The sequence below is a fragment of the Aegilops tauschii genome, chromosome 2 (genome assembly GCF_002575655.3).
Source record: "Aegilops tauschii subsp. strangulata cultivar AL8/78 chromosome 2, Aet v6.0, whole genome shotgun sequence".
Lineage (NCBI taxonomy): Eukaryota > Viridiplantae > Streptophyta > Magnoliopsida > Poales > Poaceae > Aegilops > Aegilops tauschii.
The window spans coordinates 17,419,433-17,431,886 of record NC_053036.3 but is presented as its reverse complement, the minus strand read 5'-3'; the positions used below and the strand labels follow the sequence as shown (position 1 = coordinate 17,431,886).

The 12,454-nt window shown below is 42.9% G+C and overlaps 1 protein-coding gene and 1 long non-coding RNA gene across 3 annotated transcripts; one reads left to right on the top strand and one right to left on the bottom strand.

Moving 5' to 3' along the window:
- Positions 1 to 1,306: 1,306 nt before the first annotated feature.
- Positions 1,307 to 2,489, bottom strand: LOC120974857 (uncharacterized). The gene is made up of 3 exons (XR_006669148.2): positions 2,377 to 2,489; positions 2,208 to 2,268; positions 1,307 to 1,421 (listed from the first exon to the last, which is right to left on the bottom strand). It is a non-coding gene; the product is annotated as an uncharacterized lncRNA (long non-coding RNA).
- A 2,228-nt stretch (positions 2,490 to 4,717) lies between these two features.
- On the top strand, positions 4,718 to 11,743 carry LOC109778531 (phosphoglycerate mutase-like protein 1). Of its 2 annotated transcripts, none has more exons than XM_073507725.1 (10): positions 4,718 to 5,091; positions 6,404 to 6,465; positions 6,555 to 6,662; positions 7,630 to 7,709; positions 8,522 to 8,684; positions 8,933 to 9,007; positions 9,100 to 9,188; positions 9,764 to 9,883; positions 11,290 to 11,334; positions 11,424 to 11,743. In XM_073507725.1, the coding sequence occupies exons 1-10, from the start codon at positions 4,893 to 4,895 to the stop codon at positions 11,536 to 11,538; spliced, it is 1,056 nt and encodes a 351-aa protein (XP_073363826.1). In that variant the 5' UTR covers positions 4,718 to 4,892; the 3' UTR covers positions 11,539 to 11,743. The 2 variants fall into 2 exon arrangements, with proteins under 2 accessions (XP_073363826.1, XP_073363825.1); XM_073507724.1 differs by having other exon boundaries at positions 4,842 to 5,091; positions 6,383 to 6,465.
- The last annotated feature ends 711 nt before the right edge of the window (positions 11,744 to 12,454 follow it).

Below are 12,454 nucleotides of genomic sequence, written 5' to 3'. Positions count from 1 at the left end.
TGGGTCAGAAGAGTACAAGAAGGCACTTGCCAATAGGAGTGGACCATTTACTGTTGATGAAATCTGGAGCGGGTACACTTAACACAGTCTGCATTGCAGACTTCCCTCATCAAATCCATTTCAACTCTTCAGTGATAACCAGAAATATTAATATAAATAATTAAAATGCGGACAGAGGACATATTATGCGTCAATCATGAACAGTTTGTTGCCAGAAGATCATGTATTGTTGTACTCAAGGCATGCTAGGTCTCCCATTGAAGAATGTAGCTATCAATTGCCACTGAGAACTACAAGTATCCTGTAGTTGTGCATGGTAAGCTTCTTGAAAAGAATAACTCAATGCAAGCTTGTTACTGAGATGGATTATGCAAAACTCACCTCTATGCATGTTATGTGAGAGAAATTCTAGCAGAACTTGTGTTACTTCCGCTGCATCATCAATGAATTTGCACTATCCTAAGAAATTATATGTATCACAGTCTTTGGCATGAACCACGCTGAACTACAATGCTCTTATCCTCTCTACTCTCTGTTCAGTACTTATCTCTTTTTTCTTATCTAAATTGAAAAACAAATGTCACCGTGGTGATAAACATTTATGCTAGAGCCACAAAATTTAATACCTATATCTTTTTGTCTATCTACAATGCAATATTACGAAAGGCATAACTTCAAAAATTAAACAACGATAATTCAGTAAACACATCATTTGTCTAAATATAATGATGTTCAAAGTTAAAATATAGGGACGAAAGTCCTGCCTGAAGAACCGTCATCACAAGTTCAGCAAACATACCACACACTATAACTTTCTGAAAATATACAGTCTCTAGCCCATTAAGCATATTTTAACAGAAAGTAATGGAAGCACTAACAAAACTAATTTAAAAAAGGTAAGATTGGGATCAAAAGGGTGTAGCTTACGAAGATCATTCCTTTTTTTTTACTACAGTGTGGTCCTAAACTTCTGATCATCACGGCTGCAGTACAGACAACAGAGAAGATTAGATTTTGAACTGATTTTCAGTAATCTTCCTGTGTCGTAGGGTACCATGTTCCCTTGAAATTAATATCAACAAAATAATTTTCTTACTCAGTCTTGAGGAACATAATAAAGATACACATAGGGAATTAATATAGAGTAATCCAAAAGAAGAACTAATCAATTGAAAGGTATCCAGATCGTATGAGGAATGAAACAACACCTTCATTAACATGTCATACCAGGATGAACCAATCTAACAATAGTCAAATAAATAGAGGAGCAGGCATACCCGAACTCCACTGCGGAAAGAGTGGTTGATTACTTTTCATGCTTATTCCCCAATTGGTATTTTTATCAGATGGATCAAATGAACTCTATCCATAACCCGCCATTCTTGGTATGGTTTGTGGCACAGGATGGTGGCGTCGCACTCCTGTAATTGACATGTGGTTAAAGTATGACCAGCAGCTACATTCACCTCAACATAACTCAGAAGAAAAATCCCCACAAAATAAAATTCAAAAGGCAGGTAATAATTGATAGAAACCTAGATCAAACAAAGTAAGAAATACCTTAGATTAAGCATTCATAATTTGATTTTGCAGTAAAAATCATAATTTGGTCAGAAAATAAAATACCTAAGACTCTGCTGTACGGGATTTAATAATATGGCATGCACTGTATCCTAAATTCAGCACCAAAGGATATGTTCTTAGATTTTAAATCACCACAATCATGTGAAAAGAAATAATCATCGCTATCTATTTTCATTAGGCATTACCCTAAACACAAGGTGAGCAAGTCCAACAGGTAGATGGAGGGATGGCTGGAATGGGGCAGAGGAGAAAAGGGCATGTTGCAAAAGTTTGTTCTGTCGGGCGGGGAGGAGCAATGCTTGCAGCTAGCTATCTATTTTATACTCGATATGTCATTGACAACCAAGTGAAGCTGCTGCAACTTGTAAGGTGCAATGGTGGGTGTCTTGCCATGGTTGCAGCAATGCTAATCTTTCCCTATGTCGCGGTCCATACTGGGGAAACAAATAACCTGCATACTAATCGTGAACATACTCAGAAAATGCATGCAAGGACTGAATATATGGAAGTAAAAAATTGTCGACCTTGCGCCACTGCTACTGCAACATTGCAACAATAAGAATTTACACCCACATCTTGTAGAAAGAAATCTGCACACAACATTAGCTACCAAAATTGAGTACCTTTAGCGGTCATCTCTCACATAGAATTTTATCCCCTTTTTCAGCTTTTCTGCACAATCATCTGCAGAGAAACAACCATAGAGTAGATCTTTTCTTTAAGCATTACCAAATCTCCTCATTCATCTGAAAAGAAATAAAAATTTGCATAGCTCTTTTATTCAAGCATTACCTCAAACACATGAGTAGGTCCAAGTGTCCAACAGGTAGACCCAAGGAGAATGACTGAATATTTCATAATCGCAATGTCATCCAAGGTGAAGTGAGGCTGATGCTGCCTGTATGGTACGCGCATGGTGGGTGTCCTGCCGTGGTTGCAGCAACGCTGATCTTTCCCTCGCGTGGGGCCGCAATTCCGGCTCTCGGATGGCCGGCGAGCCACCGGCGAGCAGCAGCCTCACTTCACCTTATTATCCTCACACTACAAAACACTATTATGCTCACTAAGTTTAAAATACTTTATTCAGGTTAATTTTATTTGCAAACCTAAAAAATGATATTATGATTTGCACAATATTAACACATGTCACGATTAAGAAAAAACAAAAGCTTTGATGACCATGCCACTTGAATTGCATAATTGCTCCACTCAATGTTTTCTCCTTCCAAAATACAAGAATTTCGTTATATGACATGTACCAGTAGAATAACATGTCTAACAGGAATTATCCTGTTATTGTAGATTTGACAAATCTGGAAGGCTATGAAACTTTGTTCTAGTTGATCATTAAGCACCAAGTTTAGCACCAGGTGATTGATACCTGCCAAAACAAAGGCTTAAATTGTAGGGAAAGGCAGACCTGGTATATCCATGTGAGTTTAGATGATGTATAGCTCATTGTGGAAACTTGAACCGCTTTTGATTAATACTCTCTGTCTCAATAAATGTGAGAAGCACGCGTGGTCCTGAACCTGGAAATAAAACATGGAAACCTATCATCATACATTTCTAAAAATAAAACTGACTGTAACAGTATTGTCGTACACGCCAAATACCATGCCCCATCATTCTTTACGAATCATTTTATCTACTGAAAATTGTATCTGATGCAAACATGAATATTTTGGGGTGGGCTCAACCAATTTTGCTACAATGAAATTATCCAAACTTACAATGCATTTTCCCTACATGATTTAATGGAATAAAACATAGCGTGATACATGTTCACTCGCACCGGGCATTGCAAATGGTAAAAAAGTTGAACTGGACAAATGTGTGTAAAATAGTGGTTGACAAACCACACCTACTATTGGAGAAGCAACAAAATCGTGGCTCACATTACAAAAGATTACCTCAGAGTTCAAAAGCTCTTCGTGCTCAAGGGCATAACACATTGGGTAAAAATCACCATGTCTTCAGATTTCAATTCCTTCATCAACAAAATAGGACAACTCAGGTTTCGAGCAATTTGCATAATCACAATAAAAAGCAGACCTGGGTGATTTTTACAAAGCAGTTTTTGGCAATCTTAGGATCAGCACAACCTATACATGAAATTCAGTGCTATAGATAAAAAGACCAACATCAAACCATAAAGCCCTCTATGCCGCCGCCACTTGCCAGATTTCCACCGGCGACATCCTCCGGCTACCTGCTCCTCGCACGGTCCTGCGGCCTCCTGCCATCCGTTGCCACCAGCCGATCTCCCGCTGTCCGTTGCGCCACCAGTTGGTGTCCCTGCCATGGGAGAGGAGAACCTGGGGGCGCGTGAGTACAGGCTACGGGGAGAAGATGGGTCGGGGCGAGGGCAGGGAGATAGCGTTACCTGGGTCATCGTTCATCGCTGTCGCGGACGCGGCGCTCCTGCTCGTCTACCTCCCACTTCGATCTCCTCCTGGAATCGGTGAAGAAAAGAAGAGACGGCAAGGGCGCAGATCCACCGCTCCAATCAGATCCCTTCCATTCCCTTCCCTCCCTTGGGAGAGGGAGAGAAGGTGAGGGGGAGGAGGAGGCCGCCGGCGGTGTCGCCATGGCCGGGCAGGGCTCCTCCCGCCTGCCCGCGACGGGAGGTGGCGGGGGCGGCAGCGACGGGCGGCGGCGTTTGAGGGAGGGGATCGGCGGCGGCTGCGTGGGCAAAGGAGCTGGTGTGGCGTCGCTCGAGGGCAAAGGCTTGGCTCGCTCGTTCGCAACGCACGGGCAACGTCTTGCTAATTTTCGTAGGTTAACCGTCGTAGGTTTTTTTAGGACGATTTTCTGTCGATGAATCGTAGTGTTTCACAACTGGCATCGTGGTAGCATACCGATTTTTTTTTGTCGCTCTCGAGGGCGGAAGGGGGGAATGGCTGGGTTGCGGGAGGTGGGATTGAGGACGAAAATTAACCATCTCTGATGGGACGAAAATTGACCGACGGAGACTACCAACTGCTCCATTAAGAGTAGAGATTTTTAGGCCGCCAAAATTGTTCCTTGATGGCGCCACACGAACGGTGGACGGTAATTGAAGGAAGGAACGAAACAAGCGGCGGTAGAAGGGGATGGACCCGAAAGGAGGTCGGCAGAAAGAAAGAGAGGAGAAAGCGATGGAAGCGGTGGAGGAAGAGGGGAGGAACCGCAAGCCGATGGCCAAACTGCTGTTGCCCTCGACGCGACCCATCGAGGACAAGATGCGATTTGCAGCTGACTCATTCACTCGTGCTACTGCCTAATTGACAATTGAATAAATTAAAAGCGAGCCGACACGAGGCGCGATGCTGCCGAATCCTCCTGCTTTTAGTACCACCACCGCCCCGGCCCTCCGCCTCTGCCTCCCTATCTCGCCCCCGGCCGCAGCAGCCTCGTCGTCGCCCCCCTCCTTCGCCGTCGGACGAGTTTCCCTCCGCCGTCGCCGTCGCCGTCGCCGCCGCGCTTCCTTCAGCGGCTGCCGCTGCTCCTCGTCCTCCCACTCAGGTACGGCCGCGCTCCAACATCCTCCTTCCTTCTCCTCTGCTTCCCCCCGTTAATTAATCCAACCGACCGGCGCCCTCTCTCTTCCCCCATCCCTCACCGGAAAGAAAGCTCGACTGTCTTCTTCCTCTTCGATTGATTAATCGCAGGGCCCCGCCCCGCCGGGCTCTGCAATCTCAATGCCTCCGCCCTCCGTCCAATAGCTCGCCCGTCTTCTTCCAGGCGCTTCCGCTTCTCCTCCACCGTCCCGCCGCAGCGCCAGATCTGCCTCCGCCACGCAGATGCTCCCGAATATGCGCTTATTTATGCTCCTCCCCCTCAAGACTTTTTCATACACGACCACTTATTTATCTACTACTCCCTCCGATCCTAAATATCTTTGTAGAGCTTCCACTATGAACCACATACGGATGTATTATAGATGCATTTTAAGTGTAGATTCATTCATTTTACTCCGTATGTAGTCCACCTAGTGAAATCTCTACAAAGACTTATATTTAGGAACGGAGGGAGTATTTGTTATTTAAGCAGATTTTGTTGGCGAGCGTTAGTTGGATCCCCTCCCCTTGCTTACCGATGCTTAGTACTAGTTGCCGACGTCCCTCGCCACCTTATCATCCCATACTAATCCGACATATGATGCTTAGTACTAGTTGCCGACGTCCCTCGCCACCTTATCATCCTATACTAATCCGACATATGCAGTTTGCTCCGCCGAAATATCCGCCGCATCGCACCGCTGAAATGACCTCCTCGTCGTACACTAGATTAAACACCCGCCGCACTGCACCGCCGAAATGATCTCCTTCGTCACACAACAAGAAGAAAACAAACCAGAGTAGTTGGAGCAGGTTCATGTTTTTTTTTTTTTTTTGCAGATAAGGTTCGTGTTTACAAGTTTATTAGTTTGATCCTACATAAAATTGATCCACCCATATGCTTTCAGCCTTGGCAATTCAGTGCCTTGTTTTTTTTTTCTTGGTCCGATGGGAATCACCGAGTTTAGCTCATAATATAGACACTGCCAGTACGGTGCACATGCTCACTGACCAATGGATGGAGAATCGACGCCTTTTACTACCATGTGATGTGATTCTTTGGGCACGCACCAATGCATGAACGTTCCTACCATGTGAAAATTTTCCGTTTTGACGAATCAGCATACGTGCCATTCTGTAAAGCATGAGGTACTCCCAGGAAGTTGCGATTTTAGCTAACTCCATGTGGCTGCAACTGTCTCTTCAGGTTGACTTTATCTGTCTAACTCGCCATGGATAGTAATAACATACAGTAGTAATTTGTTTCTTTGGGGCAGAAATGGAGGCCGGCGCTGGGACAGCTCTGTACCCCGCGCACCGATGCAAAACCATATACCTGGTACCACACTTCATCAATCAATCGGCGACAAACCTGTAAGACAAATGCGAAAAAAAATCAACATGATTCGCTGTAACCAATGTGCGCAGGTGAGGCATGCCCAGGGTATTCACAACGTGGAGGGCGAGAAGGATTTTGCAGCATACAAGTCACATGCGCTGCTTGATGCTCAACTTACCCCTTTGGGCTGGAGCCAAGTAAGATTACTCGTTTCCCTTTCGTTATCTCCATGCATTTCAGTTTCAAACACTGCTCTTAGCATTATCAGTTCTATGGCCAACTAAGGTGATGCTTTTTGTCAAATATTTAAGGCGAAAATATGTCTGTGATGTTGACATGAATGTTACTGACGGAAGCACAAATGCTCTCTAAGCACGTTAGAAAAGCCCTTTTTCCATTCATTTTGCCTTTGTCTTTCACTGCAACAGGATTAGATGGTAGCCTGTATCCCACTATCATGTGTTGTGCTCAGGGTATCAAGCCATCCATGGTACAATATTATCAGGCATTAAGATTGTTTATATTAAAAAATGTGTATATATGACATCAGTCATGATGCTTTAGTGATGGAAGTTCAATTCTATAATTCATGTGTTTGATACTCAATTCATTCACCTCACGTACTGACAAATCCTCATTGATGATCTTCAACCTCTATTTGGATGATGGCATCTTCTGTCAAATGCATTTGTGGCAGTTAGCAGTATTATGGCAATGTTCAGTACTTTTGTCTATGGTTATTCTGTCAAGCTTCCATAGCTGAAATCCTGGAGAATACCTTTTCCTTACAAATGAAATCTTCACAACTTAGCAGCCATTTTATATCCAAAACCATTGGTTGTTAGTAGTTCACATGGTCCTTACTTTCACCTTAAAAAAATGAAGTCCCCTGTGTTACCATCAACGCTGACTAAAGATATTAACCCGGACCGTAGTTGTATCAAAACACAATGACACCACCTTGTTTTAGATGACAGTCAGATGCCTTTAGTTGACTCCTTTATGGTTGCAAGCCAAAATTATTCAAAGTCTTTTGGCTGCAGTTGTGTCATTAGTTGAGTTTCTTTCTGGCCTTGACACATAATGTTGATTAAAATATCAGTCAACTTATTTTTCATGTTGCATTTTCAAGTTCCATCGATGTTGATATACACGCATTTGTAGGTTGATACCCTGCGAGAGCATGTGACAAAATCTGGACTGGCAAAAAAGATTGAGTTGGTTATTGTTTCCCCTCTACTGAGGTATAGTTTTCCTTGACCTTGATCTTTTTGTATGTAATTTCAGTCCTCTAGATCTTCTAAGTTTTTTATGTTTGAGAAATGGTCTTCTCCCAGAGTTGGCATTGCGTTAATGTTCTTTCGAGGATGCATCATCTCAGGCTTTCAGCTACTAGTATAAATTGTAGCACTGCTTAAACCTAGACTAGGTCGATCTTCTAACAATATTTTCCTGGACTGAACGTGTTAATTGTCTTTAGAAAAAAAAAACATGTTATTTGAAAGGCCTATAAATTATGTCAGTTAAGCATCTCCATGTATCAGTTATTGCTTGGGCCACGAGTCTTATCAGTTTTACTTTGGAATTATAGTTTTTATTATGCACATTCAGTTATTGGTAGTGCATACCAAAACATGAATTCAGTCAGAGGAGCACTCAACTAGGCTGGCTTGTTTGGGGTTAGAGTCAGAACTGTTCAGCAGTGGCTTCACGGTTCGTCAAATTATGCCATTATGGGGTTGCACAGAATCTTGTCTTTCGCACCGGTCAAACAGAGTTTAGATTGGTTTTGTTTTACATGAACAAATATCCTTGTTGTCTGCAATTCTTGTCACATGCCTTACATGACCCATGTGCATAAAATCTAGTACTACAAAATCAGTTTGAGCATCTTTTACACCCTTAGTCATTCGTCTCATGTCAATAGCTACTCAATCTGTTTATCTATCAGGACTCCTGTGCTAAGGCATGATATAATATGACAGTGCATTGCCTTAGTATGTGACTACTAATACTAAATGAGCCTCACAGTATTTCATTTCAACTAATCTCACAGGACTATGCAAACTGCAGTAGGGGTCTTTGGTGGTGGGAACTATACTGATGGAGCAAGTGCATCACCATTAATGGTAGAAGGTGCTGGAAACAGTGGACGTCAGCCAATTTCAAGTTTGAACTGCCCACCGTTTCTTGCAGTTGAGGCCTGCAGGGAGCACTTGGTATTTCCCTATCGTTTGTTGCAAAATAAATAAAAAATTCTTGTCATTTAGTCTTTAGTGCCTCATTTATGTTGGTTTGTACTAAATATTAACTAGAATAACTTGTTCATCTTTGTTTTGACTTCTAAGTCGAATACCCTCATTTGAGAAATTTTATGCCTCTGTTTGTCTCTGCTTCTTTCGTATCAGTAATGCTCTGTTGACAAATATTCTTAATATTTCATTTTGTATTTGATTATAAAATGCAGGGTGTTCATCCCTGTGACAAGAGGAGCAGCATAACAAAATACCGTACACTCTTTCCTGCCATTGATTTTTCCTTGGCAAGTACTTGCTGCTGCTAATTCACAAGAACATTTCATGAGACAGTATCTCAATGGTGTTTTTAATATATGTGTGCTCGTGCTCTTTACAGATAGAGAATGATGAAGATGTTCTCTGGGAACCCGATGTCAGAGAAACAAATGAGTCTGTTGCTCTCAGGGGCATGAAGTTCTTTGACTGGTAATTTTCCTTGCTAAGATTAGTTAGTTTCTTTTCATTAATGTCTTGAAGATATAAAAGCCCGATGCTCTAGTTTTATGAACATGAAACACTAGTACCTCAATAAATATTCATCTGCATCCCCTATATCACTTTTGGTTATTTTTTCTGCGTCATTCAAAATAATTTGTTCACCCAAACAAGCAATTTATTGACCACTTCCGACCTGACAGGGTCCCACGTTCCTAGCAAATCATGTTATTGGCCTCACTTTCATGCATGGACTGGAAGGCAGAAGCGGACTATATATGTTACTTTATCTACGTTAACACTTGTTGCATGATTTAGAGATAAACTGGAACTGGTGATGAAGGATTGTGCCCCCACACAATGCTTCCTCGGATGCTTGTTTCTCATACACCAGTGTGTTACCACTGAGTGACTTATTTGACATTAAAAAGTTCTAGATGCTGGAGATTTATGTGTAGCATGTAGTGGGAAAGACAAACCTCAGATTAGATGACCCCTTGAGTCGACCAGTAACGTTATTTTTGGTAGCTGGATTAAATTAAACTATTCCTCGGATGTGCTTGCAGGTTATGGACAAGAGAAGAGAAAGAGATTGCTATTGTCAGCCATAGCGGTTTCTTGTATCACACCCTAAACATGTACGGTAAAGAGTGTCATCCAACCATAGCAGAGGAGCTGGGCAAGCAGTAAGTAATTTATTCCCCTTGCAACTGAGCAATCAACTCACCATATTCTGCAAACTTAGAGCATCTCCAATAGCATACCTAAAGTTTGGCTACCCAAATCCATTTTAGGCAGAGGAGAGAGAAGATTTGGGTAGCCAAAAAAAATCTCCTCTTACAACGTACTAAAATTGGATACCCATATTTTCAAAACCAAATAAAACAAGAGATAACACATAGTTCATCTCATAATTAAGCATCAGTTGCACAATAAACACAGCTAAATTGACACTACTACCATCATAATTAATCATCCCTACCACTACATTGAGACTAAAACTAGCTATATTGCGATTAAAACTAGGTGCCGGAGGGGCCGGCGTCGTCGTCGTCGAACATCTCCTCGGTGAGCTCGTCGAGCTCCTCGAACATCCCCTCACACTCGGCGTTGAGTCGGGCGATCCGCTCACGCTCGTGATTGATCTTGCACAATTCCTTCATCTCAAAGAACGTGCGGTTCTCGGTTCTCCTCGATGAGAGCTGCCATGAAGGCGGCATTGGCGCGCTTGGCCCCGAGTTGTGCCTCGGCCTTGCGGTGTTCCTTCTCCTCGGCCCGGGAGACGACCCTAATGGGAGCTGCGATCATGGGCACGGCGACGGCGTCGGCGTGAAAGTTGAGCCTCGCCAGGCTCCCGAAGAAGCGAAGCGTTGTAGGCGCGCAGCGCCTTCTCTGTGGTGGCGAACGTGTGAAGCCGCACACGTGCTTTCGTGTCCGGGTTATGGATCTCAGCCGCAAACTTACAGCATGTCCGAAGCCTCACGCTGCGGTGCTTCGGGGTCCATGGTAGTGGCTTCAACATGCTTGGTGGCGCTGTGCTCGGGGACGGCGGCGGCGGCGGCCGAGCTCGAACTAAAAAATGGTGGTGCTGAGCTCGGCGACGGGTGGCAGGGAGCTGTGGGACGACTTGAATCGTGGGGCCCGGGCAGGGAGGATCGCGATGGCCGGCCCGTAGCGGTGGGATTCAGTGGCGGCGGCTTGGGTATAGAGCGGAAATGGCGGCGGCGAGGTTTAACAGGGCAGACGTTTTTGGTGGTTTGGGTAGCGTGGTAGGTTGGGCCCAAATATGGGTCCTTGGTAGCAAAATTTTGGTGGCTACCCAAATTTTTTAATCCCCATGCACATATAGGTATGTTGTTTGAGCCATTTTTTGGGCAAAAAAACCCCCAAAATTTCTGTTTTTAGGTCTTGGGGTAAAATTTAGGTATGCCGGGAGAGCACAATATTTGCCGGATGTAACCATTGGAACTTCAAACCATTAGAAAGTATAAGCAAATTGCAATCTCAGTATGATGATTCTTGTGCTAGACCCTAAAATGTTCAACCGTTAAATGATGAGCATGTTGCTAACTTTTGACTTGGTTATATACAGCTTCGCCAACTGTGAGCTCCGGTCAATGGTCTTGGTCGACAGAAGGTCAGTTCTTGTTTCGCCTCAGCGGTTACGTTGATAGTTGACGCTTTGCTTTTTTATAACGTGGATTTGCTTTGCAACGCTCGCTGCAGTAACCTTGGATCGGATGCCTCTAAATACAACTTCGCTGGGAAGATACCGACCGGGCTTGATATGCCCAGCGATGTCGCAGACGAGAAGGAGGCTGAAGAAGCTAGCAAGAACTGAAACTGCCGGGCGCATGGATGTCTTTGATTCTTTTATCAAACCTTGGTTCTGGCTCACAATGAACTGAGAATAGACAGGCGACATCTACGGATAGGAACTGCCGTCTGTTGCTCTGGTGTATGATCGGCACGATTGGTTATGTTTATCTGATTTGTTGTTTGAACAGAAGATACCCAAATTCATGGGAAATAAGGACTTACACGCATACCCCTCATTTTGAGAACGAGGACAATACGTTGAACCCTAAATTGCATTTTAATAGTAGGTAAAACAACCGAAAATTGCTTTTGGAGGCCGAGCTGAATGGAGGCTTTCAAATGCAAAATTTAAAATTTGTGAAAATTTATATTTTACATTTCAAAAAATTCTAAAAAAACATAGATGATGGCATAGTGCACAAGTGTATAAATTTTCAGGTCGAAATACGTTGAAGTTGAAGTGAGGGCTGTGCAAAGTTTTTAACACATGATATTCATCTTCCTAAACCATGAATTTGTCTTTTCTACAGGTTCCATTTCATCGTATTTCAACCTAAAATGAATTTGTCTTTTTACAGGTTCCATTTCATCGTATTTCAACCTAAAAATTTACACACATACGCCTCACATCCTTGTTTGCTTGTATAAATTTCTTCAGATTTTTTTGATACCGTATTCTTTTATTCTTGAGTTTTTCCATGGAGGCCGAGAGCCAAAACATCATTTTTGTAAAATAACATCATATTTAGATTCTAAGCATTTTCTAATCAAATTGCATATATAAGAATTAAAATTGAAGTTAGGGTATAAACGGATATTTTTTAAGCATTTGATATAGATTGTGGGTCGATTGACCCTAAATTTTTTTTTTGCAAATAGAAAAATATTTTTTTGGACTCATTTAAAACTGGACAGCGGGTTGATTTCAAAAAACAACA